The 21424-nt window shown below is 42.1% G+C and overlaps 1 protein-coding gene across 1 annotated transcript in view; it reads left to right on the top strand.

The window, feature by feature from the left end:
* Positions 1-21424, top strand: part of poc1a (POC1 centriolar protein A) — a 105585-nt gene that overhangs the window by 22604 nt on the left and 61557 nt on the right. Inside the window, exons 8-9 of the mRNA XM_052110896.1 lie at positions 16115-16183; positions 16365-16505. Of these exons, the coding sequence (XP_051966856.1) occupies positions 16115-16183; positions 16365-16505 (210 nt within the window). The remainder of the gene's footprint in view (positions 1-16114; positions 16184-16364; positions 16506-21424) is intronic.

Below are 21424 nucleotides of genomic sequence, written 5' to 3'. Positions count from 1 at the left end.
ATCGGCCAGTAGTTCATTATTGCTGTTGGGTCAACGTTGGGCTCTTTAGAAAATGCACCACTGCATGCTTAAAGCAAGATGGGACAGTACCCTCTGCCAGACTGCAATTTACTATTGACAATAAACTCAAGCAACTACATCTAGAACCTGACTGAGGTGGCAAGGAGGAACAATATCTAAAGAAACTGTGCAGGCTTCATATGTGAAACTAAATAGACAAAATGGGATATTGAGTCTGGTTCAAACTCTTTAAAAAGGAGGGGAGCAGAGGGAGGGGGATTTGAGAGGTCTTGGTTATGGTGGGAAGATGCTAGCTCTACGAGCAACAATTTTTGAGAATTCACCACATTAATCAAATTTTTCCGAAACCTTCTGTTATTTGAAATCTGAAGATCCTGGAATATAAAATGCTTGTCTGAAATGTTAACTTATCTTGCACTGACCTCCTCTTCCTACATGCCTGTTGCATAATTTTCCACTGAATGGCTTTTTTTCAATCCGCATTCTGCACATTTGGAACTGCAGTCTGAAAATGATTGGTGTTATTTCCCCAGCGGTATGTTTGCCTTTTAAATGGGAGGTTCAGGAAGTCCAGGTATTCTATTTATGTTAGATATGTTTCTTAGGGAGAGATTTTCAGCTTTTATTTCCTCTTCTATGTGAACAAGTGTGAGATGTTATATATATCAGCATTTGCTTTTGGGTATCTAAATGTGCTTTTCCTCAAAACCCAGTATTTAGTTGTTTTCTATTTATATATGGACAATAGGATTTCAGTATAGTTCTGTCTAATTGTTCTGTCCATAAATGTATTGCTTCATGGCTGCACCGTTCTTAAAATATAAAAAATCAGTTTGCAATTTAACATCTACAATATCTTCGCATAATTTTGTACAAATTTGGTGCCAGTCACATGAATCCCCTATGAGGAGGATTTAAAAGTTCAGAGCTTGCGATTTTCAGAAAATCCAAAATAGCTGAATTCCTGATGAGTGGATGACTATAATTATGAAAGTTGTTCAGCTTGGTGAAAACCAGATATGTACTAAGTTTGGTGACTACAGGTGAAAGTGGAAGTGCTACCGTCTTACACAGGCATTTTAAAGGGGGGTGCTACAGAGCATTTTCCCAGCCATAATGGCCAACGCCACTGATGTATGTGAAACAATTCATGTAATTTTAAGCATGCCAAGTGCCTCAAAACACCCAAATATAGGAAGAAAGGAATAATAACAATTAATGTGTTGCCATGGCAACTGTATTTAAGATATCAAATAAGTTTGAAGTCATTCATGTACACGAGGTCTTTTTTAAAGTCTGTTAAATATGCCATACTTCCTGCTGCCAGTTATTGGCACTAAGACCATTGCCCATAATAGCCATATTAGTGTGATCATCCCTCATTACCAAACATACAGCTGAATTTTAATCAAAATCACACAATGCACACTGAAGGCACTTCCTGTTTTACATCTTTCGCCATAAATGTATTGCTTCACATTGGCAACACCATTCAAAATATAAAAAATCTGTTTGCAATTTAGCAATGTCTTGGAATGATGTTGCACAATTAGGTGCCAGTCACATGAATCCCCTAGGAGTATTTAAATGTTCAGAGCCTGCGATTTTCAGAAAATCCAAAATGGCCGACTTGCTGAAAGTTGAAAGTCCAGAGTATGAAAGTTGTTCGGCTTTATGAGAACTATATATTTACCAATTTTGGTGACTGTAGCTGAGATTCCAGTGACTGGGGGAATCTCACTCATACACATACATGGCAATTTAGAGTCTCAAATTCACTTAACCTGTATGTTTTTTGGACTTGTGGGGGAAACCAGAGCACCCGGAGGAAACCCACAAAACATGGGGAGAACATGAATACGCCACGCAGAAATGCCCTAGTTGAGCCGGGACTCAAACCCAGGACCAATGTCAAGACGTCAAGATTTATGGTGAAAGTAAAGTTACATTTTTAGTCATTTACATGTATAATTTCAGAGTTACCTCGATTTTAAATGAATGATTTACAGTTACTTTGTTGGTGCACATTTCTGTCAGTGTGAACGCACCTTGAGTGTTCTCTTGAGTTTTTGCAGACACCGGCAAGTATCTTTTCTTCAAGAAGCTGTCATAAGCGCTGAGCCAGTCTTGGCTCTGAGGATATTAGCAGGTGCTGCTGCTAGCATGCTGCATGCTGCATGCTAACCCACAAAACAAAGGGAATGGCTTGTGTCTCCATGTGCTAGACAGCCTGTGAGGTTCATAGACGTGTGAGACAGTGGCTGGGACAGCCTGTTAGTCAGCAGCACACAGTCTGTCTGTCATGTCTGTTTGTGGTTTTACTGGGCATATTCACCAGTAGGCATGTTTACCAGTGTTTAGTGCAACATAAAAGGCTTTCTAGTCAGCATTAGACTTAGGATCAAATTAAAATAAAAACCAAATTTACTTATGGAGAGCTAGATTTAGGTCCTCAGTAGGAAGTTAAAGAAAGCCCAGATGTTGAGGAGAGGTTTAGTAATACCATGGGCATTATAAACTTTCGATGGTAGCCTATAAATTTCATAAAACTCCATAGTTGCTCAAATGTCTCCTAAATTATGTATATTTACCTGTAATGTGGTAAGATTTACAGCCACGCTGGATTTTCTGCACTTATTGTGTAGAAAAGCCTTCGTAATTCTCTGGAACGCATTTAGATATGATACAAATGTCTTAAACAGCGTACTACACTCTGGCCATGTACAGGATCTAGAGCTAAATACATGTTTCACTCCTGTTTTTCATGCTTAATCCCATTCTGTATGCTCAGAGTTTTTTTTACTGAGTAGCATACGCATGCTACAACCCAGTTCACTCCTGAAAAATACTGTAGTAACTATTATACATTTGTGTAGATTGTACAGAACTAAACTGAACAACTGGTTGCAAATTAATTAGGTTAAAAGTGTGTCTGAGGTTTGTTTCTCTCTTATCATTATTCAATGTAAGGAAATCACAGTCATTGAGGTACGTGTCCTCTCTTTTTTATTTTTATTTTGTGAACACATTTAATTAAGTCTGTCTCTCTCTACAATGGTTGCTCCAACTACCATTGTGGTATAGAGGTAGCCCATACATTATTGTTTAGAGAGAACACGCTGTTTAAAAGCAGCAGCTTAACAAATGTAAACAAATAGCAGCACGCTGTCAGCAGTATATTAAAGATGCCAGGTGATAATATCTGGATCGGTATCGGCTCTGATATTGGAATTTTTAACCAGATCGGGTATCGTCCTGACGTCTGTGATCCAAATCCGATACTGTGTGTTAACCATGTTCGTTAACACCAAGCTTAAAGTATTACATAAAAGTACCATTAAAGTAGTCAATATGACTCGTACATTTTATTTAAAGTCTCTTGAAGACATATGATAGCTTTGTGAATCGCAAAAGGCTGTGTTTAATAAATAAATATATAGACTGCATGCAAAGTGCATTTCACTCTTTGAGTTCTGCTCTGTTGTCTCGAACACACATAGCACACACAAGGCTGCTGTTTTCTGTACTCTCAGAGTGGCACGCAATACAAGAGCGCTGCACATGAACTCCATTTCAGATGTATGCTCGATAGTTTTATGGTTTGCATATAGCATGCATTGAGATAGGATCTGGAGGAGCAGTACACCAGAATTTAAAAAAAGATGCATATTTAACTTTTTTTTTTAAATTGACTAAAAGATGGAAAAAAATTCAGCTAGCGTTTTCGATTTTGCGTGTATAGGTGTATATGCACTCCTTCTAAAGAATATCAAGAAACTATCCTGAAATGAAATAATTGTTAATGCCAGGTGTAAACGGGGCTTATGCAATCATATGGCAGATAGACATCTGCAGTTGCTTTTGAAATGCACATTTTGCCAAATTCTTTTATCCGAGTATCCACGCATATTCACCGGTTAACCGATAAGCCATGAATCAAACAACTGGCCAAACGGCATGACAAAGGTCTACACTGGCTGAAACAAAACTTGCTCACATGACAGATGTGCATTTTTAGCAATAGTTATTACTTAAATATAAAAAGTTATTACTTAAATATACTCCTGTATATTTCCTTCTCATATTTCGTAACAAACAAATTATTGAATGGATCACTTGCATGCCCTATTAGCTATGAGGCGATAACGTTTGCCAGTTTAACAGTGAAAGAATAAAAACAGCCAGCCTACCCACAAATTGTGCTGCTGGGCAATCCTAATAATTTTTGTTTTGAAAAATTAACAAATATATACTTTGATTGGGCACGAGTACTAGAGTACTCAAGTACTCTGATGTGGCAGCAATGATCGATCATGAAAATAATGATCGATGGTGATCATGCATGATCTGACGTCTCACACTGGCAGCCAAAAGTTTGGAATAATGTACAGATTTAGCTTTTTCTGAAGGAAATTGGTACTTTAATTCACCCAAGTGGCATTAAACTTATCACAAAGTATAGTCAGGACATTACTGATGTAATAAACAGCACCATCACTATTTCAAAAAAGTCATTTTTAATCAAATCTAGTCAGGCCCCATTTATATTTTAATTGCCAAAATATTTCATACAAAGATGTACATTACAGTCTTCAAAGACAAAAGAACAATGGGCTCTAACAAGGACAGAAGAGATGTGGAAGGCCAGATGTACAACTAAACAAGAGGATAAGTACATCAGAGTCTCTATAGACATAGACGCCTCACATGTCCTCAGCTGACAGCTTCATTGAATTTTACCCGCTCAACACCAGTTTCATGTACAACAGTAAAGAAGTGAAGGCCTTATGGGAAGAATTGCAAAGAAAAAGCCACTTTTGAAACAGAAAAACAAAAAGAAATGGTTAGAGTGGGCAAAGAAACACAGACATTGGACAACAGATAATTGGAATAGATTGTTCTGGATCTTTCTTTCCATAAGAGCAAAATCTGTACATTTATTCCAAACTTTTGGCCACCAGTGCAATTCAAAATTCAATGACAGGAAAAAAGTTTAGGAACCTCTGGTCTACATCCCTAGTTGCTTCTTGCTATTTTCGGTGTCTTGTGCCATTAGCGGTTAAATGAATGTTCCTGGTTCAGTACAAGTTAACCTCAGTTGAAAGCATTCTATTACCACAAAAAATTATTTTGATTCGTTCCTCCTCCTCAAAAAAAAAAAAAGATTACAGTTGAAGTTACAATGAGGCACTTTCAATGGAAGTGAATGGGGACCAATCTTTGAACGTTAAAATACACACTGTTTCAAATGTATAGCCACAAGACATAAAGGATCTCTGTGTAAACATTATTTTAGTGTGATAAAATCATTGTGGAAAGTTATAGCCAATTTTACAACTGCATTACCCTAAATCGACAGCAGAAATTACAATTTAAACAACTTTTCAGCTCAAATTATTTGAATAATGCAAGTGCTTTTATAAAATGATAAACTTTACATTTCTGTGTTTAACTCCTCCAAAACTGGCCACATTCACTTTCATTGTCCCCATTAATTTCCATTGTAAGTGCCTCATTATAACCCAGGTTGTTTTTAAAGAAAATGAGAAACGAGAGAAAATGAATTTTTATGGTAATCAACATTATGCCACAAATGCTGTTGATTGAGCTTTACTTGTATTAAACCCAGAACATTACTTTAAGAATCTTTGAATACATGTGTGCACATGTGTGAATCTACTGTATGTGCTACAGGGCTGTTTGGCAGAAGGTTTGTGGACTACCTGGATCCAGCTGAGAAGTCTGTCGTACTTGACACCTCAGCCAAGTTTTCATTCCACGTTTCCATCTGCCTCCTCCCTCACAACCTCTCGACCTCCATCTTTCCCTCTTTGACGCCAGAAGGAAGGCAGACTTAATACTTTTTCATGTTGGAACAAGTTTTTTCAGCATGGTATGTTCTTTTCATACCTTTGGACATGTAGTGACAATGGCATGCTACGTTGAAGTAGATTCATGTGTCTAGTAAAATAGAGCTTTTGTTTTGGCTTTTTGGGAGAAAACCAGATGTTTTTGAAAACTTATCACCTCTGGAAAAGCAGTTTGAGCTAATATGCTTAAAATGAAAAAGGCTATATTTAATTATATGAATATATAGTCTGCATGTGCTACACAGTGAATAAAGTGCTCTGCTCTTTGTCATTTATTGACACGGTTGGTGTTTAATCAGTGACTTCTCACATTAATTTACTGTAGAAGTACGTAGCTCATGCAAATCATATATTTGTTTAATTAAATCTCAGCCTTTTGTTGTTTAATCATCACATTAGGACATATCCATGGTTTTTCCAGCATTTAAAATTTTCCGGCATCTGCCGAAGCAGATCAAGTCAAGTCAAGTCAAGTCAAGTCAAGTGGTTTTTATTGTCGTTTCAACCATATACAGTTAGTACAGTACACAGCAAAACGAGACAACGTTCCTCCAGGACCATGGTGCTACATAAAAACAACAAAGGACCAACATAGGACCACATGAGACTACACAACGAATTAAAATACCTATATAAAGTGCACATGCAAATACGTGCAAAAAGTACGGGACAGTACAACAAATTTCTGACAATGAACAGGACAATAGACACAGTGCAGCGCCGACCAGTACTCAGTAGTGCAAAAAGATGACAGTTTGTAAAAACGTAAACATAACATACTATAAGATAGTTTTCTATGCACATAGCAGTTATTTAGGTAGCAGACAGTTATAAAGTGACAGTAATTAAAGTGCAACTCAGGACACGTGTGTGTGTGTGTGTGTGTCAAACCAGTCTCTGAGTATTGAGGAGTCTGATGGCTTGGGGGAAGAAGCTGTTACACAGTCTGGCCGTGAGGGCCCGAATGCTTCGGTACCTCTTGCCAGACGGCAAACAGTTTGTGTGAGGGTTGTGTGGGGTTGTCCACAATGCTGGTTGCTTTGCGGATACAGTGTTTTTTGTAAATGTCATTGATGGAGGGAAGAGAGACCCCAATGATCTTCTCAGCTGTCCTCACTATCCTCTGCAGGGCTTTGTGGTTCGAAACGGTGCAAGTCCCAAACCAGGCAGTGATGCAGCTGCTCAGGATGCTCTCAATAGTGCCTCTATAGAATGTAGTGAGGATGGGGGGTGGGAGATGTGCCTTCCTCAGCCTTCGAAGAAAGTAGAGACGCTGCTGGGCTTTCTTGGTGATAGAGCTGGTGTTGAGGGACCAGGTGAGTTTCTCCACCAGGTGAACACCAAGGAATTTGGTGCTCTTGACGATCTCCACAGAGGAGCCGTCGATGTTCAGCAGAGTGTGTTCACCTTGTGCTCTCCTAAAGTTAACAACCATCTCTTTTGTTTTGTCGACATTCAGGGACAGGTTGTTGGCTCTACACCAGTCCGTCAGATTTCAAAATGTTATGAAATGTATCTTGCTTTTACCACTTTATAAGTGCTAAATATGGTTCTTGTGTGGAACACGAATGCACGGGGTGATTGAAGACTGGTTTCACGCGAGTGTCGCGCGATCAATCAAGCACGTCAACCAGGCTTCCCTGGATATGTGAGCTCCGTTGACAGGATAGTGCAGAGCGGATCACATGCACGATTAAACTGGGCTTCCCTCCATATCGTGGCGCAGACAACAACTTATTCGACCCATCAATTTTTACATGCAAATTCTCTTTTTTTTAAAGCACTATGGATCAATTAAACCATTTTAAATGCCAAGACAGCTCCGACATTCTGAACAGTGTTTATAAGGGATAGAGAAAACTCCTGCCTTTTAACCATCATCACTTCCAAGACTTTTCACATCTTCACATCTACACATCAGCACTAACATTTATCACAGTAAACTGTAACAGATTTTTTTCATTATAACTGTGGCAGTTGTGTTAGGAAAAAAAAGTTATATTATTTTTAATCAAATAAATTGTTTATTTTTTAAGAAAGATTATCTACCTAACCACTGTAATTAGGAGCCAGCCATGATCTTTCTTGTGATTATTGCATAAGTGCAGCTGTTAAACAAATAAAACAATGGTAAATATAAGGACAAGTACAATGTAGAATAAATGGCTGAACCTTTATACATTTTTACAAAGTCATGTGTAATATTGAAATATATTGAAATTTCTAGATGCTCAGATGATCAAAAATAAATAATGTTATTTACAAACATGAATTGTTACTAAATATTTAGCGTTCGGTTCGGGTTAGGGTTTTATAAATAAAAAATGTAAATGTTTTTTATTCTGAATGGACAGTCTGTCTTTCTGTTTGTCTATCTGTATATTTTATTTTTGGGGAGGGTGTGGCACAGTGATTAAAAAGTCAAATTAAAAATAGCACTTCATATCAAAAAGGTTGCAGACCTCTGCTATACTTGATTTAATGATTATTTTAATGGCTTTGCCATGTAAACATCATAAAATATGTACATACAATAATATGGTACCCATATACACATAAAATGCAACACTAAATTTTCAGACAATATGCAATGGGGGTCCCTGCTCCGTCTCTCCAAGGGGCCCTTGGCCTGAAAATGCCCCCTGATCTAGAAGGAAAAGATAAAAGATCAACCAAAAATAAAATCTCTGTCATTAGTTACTCATCCTCATGTCGTTCCAACCTCGTATGACTTTTGGTCTTCTGTGAAACAAAAAATTAAAAATTTTGCAGAATGTTTTTGCTGCTCTTTCACATAAAATAAAAGCATATATTGACCAGGTGTTATCAAGTTCCAAAAAGTAAAATTCACTCAGCCCTCTACATTGAGAGTAAATCACTCACATATGCAACAAAAATATGTCTGTTATTAGCCACTGGCTGTGAATATTAAGATTTTACTCGCCAGTGATTGAGTTGTGTAGTGGCGTAGCACCGAGATCTTTTTACTGAATAAGAAGCTGTAACAGCCTCTTCTTTTACAGCATGTTGTGTCTCATGAATAAATATTTATTTATGAAATAAATATTAATTCTAATAACACATTGCGCAAATGAGGTAAAAACAACAGCAACTTCTCTCTTGTTAATGTACAATGCACTCATTCATCTGTAAACATTTGCTGCGTTCTCTTCAAACCAGTACCTCAAACCATCCCATTTGGCACCAACAATCATGCCACAGTCCAAACCACTGCAATCAATTTTTCCCAATTCTGATGGTTCATGTGAACATTAACTGAAGCTCCTGATCCGTATCTGCTTGATTTTATGCACTGCACTGCTGCCATGTGATTGGCTGTTTTTTTTTTTTTTTTTAACTCATGGATGATTGTTGGTGCCAGATGGGCTTTTTTTGAGTATTTCTGAAACTGCTGATTTCCTGGGATTTTCATGCACAAGAGTCGGTGCCAAAAACAAAACACATCCAGTAAGCGGAAATTTTGTGGACGGAAATGTCTTGTTGATGAGAGAGGTCAACAGAGAATGAATGGCCAGACTGGTTCGAACAAAGTCTACGGTAACTCAGATAACCGCTTTGTACAATTGAGGTGAGAATAATATCATCTCAGAATGCTATTCTGAGGTGCAGGTTGGCGCTGTTTTGGCGGCACGAGGGGGACATACAGGCAGGTGGTTTTAATGTTGTGTTTGATTGTCTATATTGTCTACTGTATGTGTATAATCAGAAACGTCTAGGTTACGTATATAACCTCCGTTCTCCGATGGAGGGAACGAGACGTTGTGTCAGAGAAGCGACACTAGGGGTCTCTCTTGAACGCCGATATTCACCTCTGGACTATGAAAAAAGGCCAGCGAGAGTTGGCAACCAGTATTTGCATGTCCCGCCCCCTGACATACGGGTATTTAAGCGGCGCAAATATGGGAGTTCATTCAGGATTTTTCTGAGGAGCCGGAAATGGTCCGGCCACAACAGTGGCTCGGCTCAGCGACGTGGCAGGGGAGACACAACGTCTCGTTCCTCCATCGGAGAACGGAGGTTACATACGTAACCTAGACGTTCCCCTTCTGTCGCTCTCTCCACGTTGTGTCAGAGAAGTGATACTAGGGGTCCACTTATAAAAGTGCCATGCGCTGAGCCATGTACGTGAACTGCTGATACAGGAGCGAGCAGGTATTCTTACGTGCAGGACTGACCAACTGTATCAGGCTGCACGCACTCTTCCCCAATGCCCCATTTAAGCCATCAGGATTCCTTATCGTTACCCTGGAGGGAGGAACAAGGTGCTGGCCGCCAACCTGGGAACGGGCCAAGCCTGGCCGGGCCTCTTTCTCTCTATGTTTCTCGCGATAGAGCAACTGAGGCCGGGGCCCTTACACGCATTGAGGGAAGGGGGTCTTAGCCCTTATTCAGGGCGGAGAAGACCCTGCGGAGGCCACGCCTACCCGAGAGGGGAGGCAAGTTTAAGTGGCAAAACCATCAGAGGCCTGCTTAGGGCCTATGTTGAAAAGTCGGTGCGGTGGTGGATCCAGCCTCATAGAGGGGGGAACATACAGCATGGCAACCGAGGCAGCCGTGACTGCCTAAGGGAAACACGGGAGTCAGCTCGCCAGAGGGGACAGAACCGTGGTGTTACACACAGGGGGAGTCCAAAGGAGGCCTTACCTGTGGAGCACCTATACCAGTACAGGGTAGCTTGCGGTACCCGCAGTGGCTTGGGTCAGCGAGTTCCTCCACTGAACTGCGACCCATGAGGGCTAGGGAGGAATCAACCTGTGTCCCAAACCTGAGATCTCCTGGGAATGAAGGCGCACTGTTTCCCCTGGTTAGGGGGAAGGGTGCTAGGTGCAAGCGATTCACGACCCGGTCAGATCGTGGGCGTGCCACCGAAGTTCTCACGGGCTCGGTACCTGAGAAAACACGGACGCTACTGACTCAACTCGGAGATTGTAGAATCTCGCAAAAGTGTTAGGTGTTGCCCAGCCCGCTGCTCTACAAATGTCTGCTAGGGCAGTGCCCCTAGCCAGTGCCCATGAGGACGCTAACACTCCTGGTGGAGTGAGCTCGGACCACGCAATGGGGGCACGGCCTGGGTGTGATAAGCCAGGAAATGGCGTCGACAACCCAGTGGGCGAGTCTCTGCTTGGAGACAGCGTTCCCTTTCTGCTGTCCCCCAAAGCAGACGAAGAGCTGCTCAGAGCGTCTGGTGCTCTGTGTGCGGTGCAGATAAATATGTAAAGCACGTACTGGACACAGCAGTGAAAGGGCTGGGTCTGCCTCCTCCGGGGGCAGCGCTTGCAGGTTCACCACCTGATCCCTGAAGGGCGTGGTAGGAACCTTGGGCACATAGCCCGGTCGCGGTCTTAGGATCACGAAAGTATCTGCCGGACCGAACTCCAGGCAAGCGTCGCTAACAGAGAACGCATGCAGGTCCGCGACCCTCTTGATGGAAGCGAGCGCGATCAGCAGGGCAGTCTTGAGAGAGAGGGCCCTGGGTCCAACTGAATCAAGCGGCTCGAAGGGGGGTCTCTGGAGTCCCGTAAGGACGACCGAGAGATCCCAGGAGGGGAACAGGTTAGGCCGGGAGGGAGTTTTAGAACCTGACGATTAAGTCGTGCTTACCAAGAGACTTGCCGTCTACCGTGTCGTGGTGGGCCTCGATAGCGGTGACATCCACCTTGAGGGTGGAGGGGGACAGCCTCCTCTCCAGAAGAAACACGAGCACTGACCTAACTGCGCACTTCTGCGGTTCTTCGGCTCGGGAAGAACACCAGTCCGCGAACAGACGCCACTTTAGAGCGTAGAGATGCCTGGTAGAGGGGGCTCTGGCTTGATTGATTGTATCTATGACGGTCGGTGGTAGGTCGGCTAGATCTTCCGCGATCCCGGCCCAAGGGCCAGACGTGGAGGTTCCAGAGGTCTGGGTGCGGGTGCCAGAGCGTGCCCGTCCCTGAGAAAGAAGGTCCTTCCTCAGGGGAATTTGCCAGGGAAGGGCTGTCGTGAGGAGCGTGAGGTCCGAAAACCATGTCCGGGTGGGCCAGTAAGGGGCTACCAGAATGACTTGCTCCTCGTCCTCCCTGACCTTGCATAGCACCTGTGCAAGAAGGCTCACTGGGGAAATGCGTACTTGCGCAGCCCCGCCGGCCAGCTGTGTGTCAATGCGTCTGCCCCGAGGGGAGCCTCTGTCCGGGCATACCAGAGCGGGCAGTGGGAGGTTTCTTGGGAGGCAAACAGGTCTACCTGAGCCTTGCTGAACCGGTCCCAAGTCAGCTGGACCGACTGGGGGTGGAGCCTCCACTCTCCGCCAGGCAAGCTTTGTCTTGACAGTGCATCCGCTATCACATTGAGGTTGCCGGGGATGTGAGTGGCACGCAGTGACTTGCGTCGCTGCCGACTCCAAAGGAGGAGACGACGGGCGAGCTGTGACATGTGGAGGGAGTGTACTCCGCCTTGGCGGTTTATGTAGGCTACGACCGTGGTGCTGTCTGTCCTGACTAGGACGTGTTTGTTCCGAATTAACGGAAGAAACTTCTGCAGGGCCAGAAAAACAGCCAGCAGCTTTAGGCAGTTGATGTGCCAGCACAGCAGGTCTCTGTTCCACCGGCCTACGGCTGTGCGCCCGTTGCACACGGCGCCCCAACCCAGTTTGGAGGCGTCGGTTGTGACCAGAACGCGTCGGGACACCTGCTGCAAGGGTACTCCTGCCCTTAGAAAGCAGAGGTCTGTCCAGGGTTTGAAGGTTTGGCGGCAGGCAGAGGTAACTTTTATGTTGTGCGTGCCGCGGCGCCATGCTCGTCTGGATCTGGAGCCAGTGCTGAAGTGGTCTCATATGCATCAACCCCAGTGGCGCGGCCACCGCGGAGGATGCCATATGCACCAGGAGCTGTTGGAAACGTTTTTAGCGGGACCACGGCGCCTGGCTTGAAGGAAGCGAGGCATTTCAGCACTGACTGAGCACGCTCGTTGGAGAGACGTTAGAGTTGGAGTCTAACTCCAGACCGAGAAAAGAGATGCTCTGGACCGGGGAGAGCTTGCTCTTTTCCCAGTTGACCTGAAGCCCCACACGGCTGAGGTGGCTGAGCACCTGGTCTCTGTGTGCGCATAGTAACTCTCGGGAGTGGGCCAGTATGAGCCAGTCGTCGAGGTAATTGAGTATGCGTATGCCGGCTTCTCGGAGCGGGGCAAGAGCTGCCTCTGCGACTTTCGTGAAGACGCGAGGGGACAGAGACAGGCCGAAGGGGAGGACTTTGTACTGATACTCCTGGCCGTCGAACGCGAACTGCCTGTCCATCGTTGCGTTTCTGGACCACGGAGTGGCCATCACCTGTTTGAATGCATTTCCTGCAGCACGTCAAGAACAGGACCACCCAAGTGCAGATTTGAAGTGCCCTGGCCCGGTGGACTTGCAGGAGGGGGCCATGGCGTGCAGGGGGGAGCGGTCTGGGACCGTTCTACCACCGAGGGTAGCGAGAGCGGAGGAGCGAGGAAGCTGGGCTTGCTCAGCTCGTCATGCACGTCCGGAAGGAATCCGGGGGGGGCGGCTGTGAGCGGCGCACATGCCCGCGGAACCAATTAAGCCCGGGGAAGTATGGCGGACCTTCTTGCGTCAGGCTCAGACTGGGCGGAGACTCGAAGGTGGCGGCCCAGGCGAGTTATCCGCATCCGACGCCGCTGTTAAGCTCTCCGATGCAGCGGTGATGTCATCATCCAATGCCGGGGAGCTCGAGGGACCGGACGGTAGGCTGTTAAGCAGACCGCACTAATCCCGAGCTCGGGGGAAGCAGGCAAGCGTGCCGGGGAGGCGGGAGGTTTTCGAGGGGATTTACCCGACGAAAGCGTCCCGTTATTCTCCCCAGATCGTTCTCCATCACCCGCGGCGCCAGCATCAATCCCGTAGGAAGGAGGCGAGGCGTGGGGGAAGGCTGAAATGGCTCTTTCTCACTACAAGAGAAAGCAGAGATCGCAACGCTGCCGCGGTTATGTTCTCACACTGAAAACATAACCCATTGGAGAGAATGCTCATCCCGAGCTCGGACGGAAACAAGTAAGCGTGCCGGGGAGGCGGGGAGTTTCGAGGGGTTCACCCGGCGAAACGGAGCCCGTCACTGTCCCCAGATTGTTTTCATCGCCCGCGGCGCCTGCCTCAATCCCGTAGGAAGGAGGCGAGGCGCGGGGGGCGGCTGAAGCGGCTTTTTCTCACTACAAGAAAAAGCCTACGACCGCAATGCTGTCATGGCTATGTTCTCGTACTGAAAACATAGACCATTCATAAAAACGCTGCCTGCGTGTGATCGCAACCCAGGAATGCAAGGCAGTTTTTATGGCCGTCAGAGGTGGGGAGAATCAACGCATCCAGAAACTACACAGAGGCGGAAAATCGTCTTTAAAAAGACGTGTCCTGAGAAGGACGTTCAACACCGCTGTTTTGCTCTTTTAGAGCGAAATTCACTCTTTTAGAATAACTCTTTTGAGTTGTCTGCGCTGTCGGCTCCAGGGCAAGAATGCACAGCCGCAGCACGAATGAGAAGGCCGCTGTTATGCGCCGCCAGATCCAACAGCATGCAGAGCGCCAGAGGATTAAACAGGAACTTGGTGTGTAACTCGCAGCAGACTGCATGCACGCACCATCGGCTCGAAGAAATTTTCTGAATGAACTCCCGTATTTGCGCCGCTTAAATACCCGTATGTCCGGGGCGGACATGCAAATACTGGTTGCCAACTCTCATTGGCCTTTTTTCATAGTCCAGAGGTGAATATCGGCGCTCAAGAGAGACCCCTAGTGTCGCTTCTCTGACACAACGTGGAGAGAGCGACAGAAGGGGAACTGATTATATGTGTTATGACCAGGTTTTTTTTTTTTTTTTTTTTAAACATGCACTGTGCCAGTTATGTGGATGGAGTATGTGATCCCATTTCCGTGTCTTGTGGCTTTGCCAGGGCTGTGTCTGAGTAATTGTATCTGTTTTTTTTGTAGCACTATAAAGTGCCTAAATTTAACCTACTGTTCAACCAAAGTCAGTATGGCATTATTATGCTATAATTTTCCTCCTACAAGCTAGCCACAGGTTCTTTTCTGGTCTCATCTTTCATCGATAATTGTGTGTATGAGAGCGATGGTGACTACTGCTGTACCACATTTTGAGCTGTGTGGACGACCCACTCTATGGTGTGGACTCAAATCATAAACTGTTTCTTTGGCAGCATGGGTTATAAACAAGGAACATATTCATTGATAGATTCTCATTAGTGTTTACAGTGTTGTTTCATACCATGATGTGGGCGGCTGTGGCTCAGGTGGTAGAGCAGGTTGTCCACTAATGGCAGGGTTGGTGGTTCGATTCCCGGCCCACACAACTCCACATGCCGAAGTATCCTTGGGCAAGACACTGAACCCCAAGTTGCTCCCAATGGCAGGCTAGCACCTTGCATGGCAGCTCTGCCGTCATTGGTGTGTGAAATGTGTGTGAATGGGTGAATGAGACGCAGTGTAAAGCACTTTGAATACCGCTAATGTTGAAAAGGCGCTATATAAGTGCAGACCATTTACCATGATATTTTTTCACCTACATACCTTATGATGAAATAATCGTACAGTATTTCCAATGCTTTGAGGAGCACCATCATTATGCTTGCAGCATCACCAGAATGTTCTAGTGCTGTTTACAGTTCTTCATTAATTCATTAACCTAAAGTGGTAGGGATCATTTTTGTTTTTACTGCAAATACAGATTGTTTTTATGTTTAAGTGTGGGATAACTGATATGTAGATTTTTTTTGATGACATTTAAATGGATTTATATATGCTTTTTGACAAAAACAAATAATCCTTAGACTACAACAATGTAAACAACTTGCATAAGGAGTATTTTGATGTTGTTATTATTGTCATTTATATTTATGCTAAGTTGAATTGTGATCTAAAATTGTTGCAAATGTATTTTCTTCTTTCTTGGGCTATGTCAAAATGTTAAACATAAAATAATATGCATTTCTTTAGAAGAAATGGTTATTGCATATGATGTCACATAAAAAGTGGAGTAATTTATGCAAACAATACATTAAATAAGTTATTTAATTTACCATTGAGTGAATGACATTTTTTGTTAGACCTGGGATTTTCAAGTTGAAAAGTGTGGATATTGCTTTACTTAATATCGGTCAACCCATTTATTGGTCTATCACTACCATGTGGAATCTCATATTTTATAACTTGTGCTTTTTAGGGCCCTGCCAGTTGTGTAGCCTTCTCAAGGGCTGGAGACTACTTTGCCTCTGGTGGTTCAGATGAACAGGTGATTGTATTTAACATTTAAATAGACAGAAATGTATTTGGACTCATGAATTTTAAAGTTCAGCAGCTTTCAGTATATTAAAAACTTGTAGAGATACAAAATCTTGACAGTGTGGTGGCACCAAACAAAATTCTTTCAGTGTTTTGAGAATGTATAAAGTATGCTTTTGTGTCTTTTGCAGCTGATGATATGGAAGACAAACTTTGACAGTGTGGATTACAGTGAAGTGTTAGAAATGAAATGCACGAATTCAGAGTGTCAGCCTCTTAATCGAGACTCCAAAGCATCTGTTCACAGCTCCAACACACGGCCCTCAGCACAGGTAAACATAGGCCTTCTGTGAATAATAAATAATCATATGATCACAATTATTTTAGATCTTTCTGAATATGCCCCCCGTCTGCACCTGGTCAAATGGCTATTTATAAATCAATCCATCTGGGACATTTAACCAAAGAAAAGTCATTTGCAATTGTTGTATGGTAGAATGTATTGTTTAAGCTCAACAGGAATGAAATCTCATCAATGAATAAAACACGTGTTACAAGACGGTCAGACCGCTGCAGGTTATAAACTCTGTGTTTGATATATTATTCAGGAGCTGAGTGAAGCTACATTTGGAAAGGAAAAAGTCTGTTTAGAGGCAAATTTCAGCAAATAATACATTTGAGACTACCAAAAACATGATTTATTGTTTTAATCAACTGACAGCCTTATAAATTGAAAAAAATCTCTGCATATAGGCGCGTTGAATCCGCACTCTGTTGAACATGGAAGGAGTTATGCAAGTAGTCCATTGGTGTACAATCGTGGATGTAAATGCTCTCAATAATAGGAATGTTTTAAGCCATTTCTTGTTGTAAATGTAGATGGTCTTACAGAACAATCTAATTATATGGTGTTATGGTTGCAAATGTGCTAGTTTGTTTTGAAAAATTATGTTTTACATCAGGAAAGATTTCTTGTGCTGCTATAACATTAAGTAGAAAAGTAAAGTTAAAGATTACTTAGGCCAGATGGATGCACAGACAGAAGGACAGGCAGATGACGGTTGTTGTGGGTGGTTGCAGGGTGGTTATAAGGGCATTCAGACAAAAATCTTTGCGGTAGTATCAGTGCCATCATAAATTACAATAACAGTGTGTAATCACTGCATATTATGGCTTTGTATAGCATGTTAGCTTATTAGCTCCATGAATTCAGAATATGAACAAGACAATTTACATATTATCTGCTACAGATATATCACTTTAGCATAGTCACTGAGTAGTTAAAATGCTAATCTCATGTGAATTATATTCATAGAATAGAAGTCTTTGATTACACATTTAAATGTCAGTTGACAGTTGTCAGTTAAATTAAGAAAGAAGACGCTTTTCTGTAAATGTAATGGGGGCTTTACAGTCAGACATTTTGTTCTCGGGTAAAAGATTTTGAAAAACCCTGACGCAAGTTTGTACAATAACACTATGTTGGATTTCTCAAGCCAACATAACAAATGCTTTTGTGAGAGGCTGATTTCCTGCCCGCTTCAGCCTCAGACACGTCACACCATTCCACACGGTCCAGTGACATCAGATAAAGTTACTGTTTTTTTTGTGGGTTTTTTGACTCGTCACGCTATCATGGTGTTGATAGACCAAAGGCAAATCCCTGCACAATGGCAGTGTGCCCCACATTTCTAGCATCAGTTTGCAGTGAACAAATGGGCTGGGACTTCCTCAGAAAAGGATGCTCTGCTTGAGAAGAATAGAGAGAAATGGCCGGAGTGTAGAGATTCTTATCATGTAGTTTTGCTGAGGTTGAGCTTGTTCCACATTGGCATTCATCTTATTTAAACTTCTCTATGGTTTGTGAACATGTTTGATTCCCATGTGAATATAGGATCATAAAAGCATGTTTTTCAGTTTGGAGCAAAATTTGTTTACAAGGACGTTTTCAAACTGAGCTGTTAGACATGGAGACACATGTACAACTAGTTGTAAATGATTTCTGGCATTTATAGACATGTTATTGTTTAAAACATTTAATTGCAATTCATATCTTTTCTAGTTAATGCATTCAGTTCTTTTTTTAAGGAAAAAATACAAATAAAATTATGGACTGAACAGTTGGGTTCAGCATTCGTTTGGACTACACATATTAAAATATGTGCATGAAAAGATAGAGAGTACTGTAAATGTCTGCTCATGCAGAAAACACAGTTTCTATATTTTCCAAAGTGTCTAAAAACATGAATGCAATCAAGTTGATGGAAATCTGAAATAATTATAGCTAACACTCTTTAGCTTCTATGATAATTCAATTGCACCATACAAAGGCAAATTACTGTATGTAATAGTACTTTATCCATTATGATGGTCTGTCTCCGTTACTTGCAGACATATTATTAGATAAGCATGTCAAAAAACAGTAAAAAGATGATTTTGACCAGGTGTACGGCACTGCATGTCCCATTGATTTGCTTGCAGACAAAACGGCAATATTACAAACTCAAATATTTTTATAACCGAATAGACACAGAGAATGACAGAAATGTACACACATGATACATAACTATTTTTAATAACTATTTTAGAGCCTTATTTCTAAACTTAAACTTAGATGATTAAAAAAAAAAATCCATCAGAAATAAATAACATTAGAATACATATAGTATGTAAATATTATAAAATGGACTTTTATTTTGTCATTTTTTGGACAAAATACTTTTCTAAATGGAAAGGTAATACTATTTTATTTGTGGAAAATCTGGAAAATCATGCCATTTTATTTTCATTTGTGATTTCTAGGCCTGGAAAACACATGGGAATTGCTAAAATCTTGAAAAGCCATAAAATAAATTCATCAGCTCTCTCAAACCGAATCAGTTTTGATTTGCTTTTTATGAGTACAATACCTGTAAGATTAATAATGATAAAAAAAAATATCCTTACTCAGAATTTGTGGATGACTGCAAAACTCAAAAGAATTAATTGGTTGAACCCAAAGTTACATCAGCACTGATTTTTCCTCCAATTTTGAGTTGTAAGCCGAATTTACATTACAGTTGACTGGTTGGAGAAAGTTGCTGGGGATGGCTATATCTCACAGCCTGAGAGCATTACCAACATCAGTAACTCAAGTCACTGTTGACTCCACTTTCCACGTACACACTACAAAGTTTCTGGAGTGACAACCACATTTTAATGCGGGAGTGAATCCCCTAAATTTTCATTTTATTTGTGTACAGAATACAGGAGTTACTACTGCAGTTGCAATGATTTACAAGTGTTAACCATTGCAATGCTGCGCCTGTGAACAAGAAACTTAAATGCCAGAGATCGCTCTGCTCACAGTATGCATGATGTAAATTTCGTTATAAACCAGTCTGGCCAGATTTTCTCAACTCGCGGATGCGGTTATTGTTTGTGCTCATCATCGGTGCGTGCGCCAGCCATTGACTCCACTAAATAATTATCACAAAGCAGTTGTAGTATGCATGCGCTGGATGAATCTGCCTGCACTCAGGATCAATGGAGTATACTCAGGAAAGCAACGAAGTCAACCGGGTGCTATCTGATATGGAGTGCGGCCAAGTATACCCTGGCCTTTAGTCTGTTACAAATGTTTGTGTCCTTGTGAGCTTCCAGTTCTTATTTTTGCGAGCTTCATGTGATAGAGAATCGGAGAGAAATATCATAACGTTCTATCAGTTTAGCATTCTGTCCACTTTATGACCATTTTGTGTTGTGGTTTAATGGTGCTCAGAGAAATGAATTACTTAACCAAAATCTAGTGGTGCTTGTTTTGTTCTTTGTAGCCTCCGCTGCTTCTTATTTGACCAGTAATTGTCTTGCAGGCACAGATTTCCCTTTACAGGGTCTCATGTGTACGTAATAGCTTCCAGACCACCAGTGATTCACTATTTTTACCTACTCCTTTGAAAATGGTGTTTCAAACAATTCTTGAAAATGGAAGAACACCATTATGCGGTTAAATATTAAAACTATCATTATGTGTAGGTGTTGTGGAAAGGACAGCTGGAAGCATCAGGCTCAAGTGGAGTGGGTGAAGTGAAACCATATGTAAAGTTTCAGCTTTTTGTTTTGAAGCTGTGTTCCTTCCATCAACAATGGCCTCTGAACACTATATGGCTTCTTGTCCACCAGAGTCTGTTTTTAACATGGATCAATGGCATTGAGCTTTTTAGTGAGGCTGTAAAAGGAAACCTCTCTACTCACTTTCATGTGATTCTTGGCCATCACTGGAATAGTGGGCATAGCTGTTCAAAAAAATTGACAGACTAAAGGTCTGCACTGGACGTTTTTTTTCATCCTGCTCTCGCAAGTTTCTATCCCGCACACGAATGCTCCTGCTGAATTTTACTCCATGTTCACCTGCTTTCTGCCTGCAGTGATTTTCTTCCCTACCTCTCCCTTCCTTTTCCACACTGGGCAAAAGCCATACAAATAGACAACAAGTGTACACAAAGAATGATACATTTTTTTGTTATTGCAATTATCAAATAATTCATCAATTAATACAATTTTAAAAAAGATATCCTCATCGGATTTTTCAGGCTATTCTCTGACCTCCTGCTCCTGTCCACAACTCATGGACGTACCATCCGCTACCTCCTTCAATTCTGAAATTTAATCCCATGCCCTAAGAAATCTAATCAGGTACAGAGGGTCATGAGGGATTTCTATGGGAATGCAGACATCTTACACAGATTCTTACCCATTTTCAACTGGCTTGGTTGTGCGGGTTACTATTGATCTAAAGATATTTCTGGGTCAGAGAAATCTGTGCCTGACCAGACCCCTGAAACCTGGTCTCGAACCAGAGCTAGTGATGGTAAAAACATGCTGAAGTTCATTATTAGAGGGGTGTAAGATATGTTCTCAATCACTGCATGTGACTGTCTTTTTTTCTTTTCTTTTTCAAACAATGTGAGGGTAGTTCCCTCCATTATTTTATCTTGCTACTTAAGAGCTTATGTTTGAGGGCTGCAGGTAATCAAAGCCATTCTGATAGTCAGGTCAACGGAAAAATTGTGATATTGCTTTTATACACCAGTTCCACAAACAAGTAAAAATACTGAGTAACTAACTAATTAATGCTTAAAAAAAAAGACCACTAAGTTTGTGTATTTTTTCTACCAATAAAATAGAAGTGGACAAAACATTAAGCTTTGTGTGTCACCAAGCCAGACACAAACTGAAAACCAGTCAGGAAACGCATATGTGGATGGCATGG

The sequence above is a fragment of the Xyrauchen texanus genome, chromosome 39, assembly GCF_025860055.1.
Source record: "Xyrauchen texanus isolate HMW12.3.18 chromosome 39, RBS_HiC_50CHRs, whole genome shotgun sequence".
In the NCBI taxonomy this organism is placed as follows: domain Eukaryota; kingdom Metazoa; phylum Chordata; class Actinopteri; order Cypriniformes; family Catostomidae; genus Xyrauchen; species Xyrauchen texanus.
Note: the sequence above shows the minus strand (reverse complement) of the source record. Positions and strands in the feature narration are given on the sequence as shown.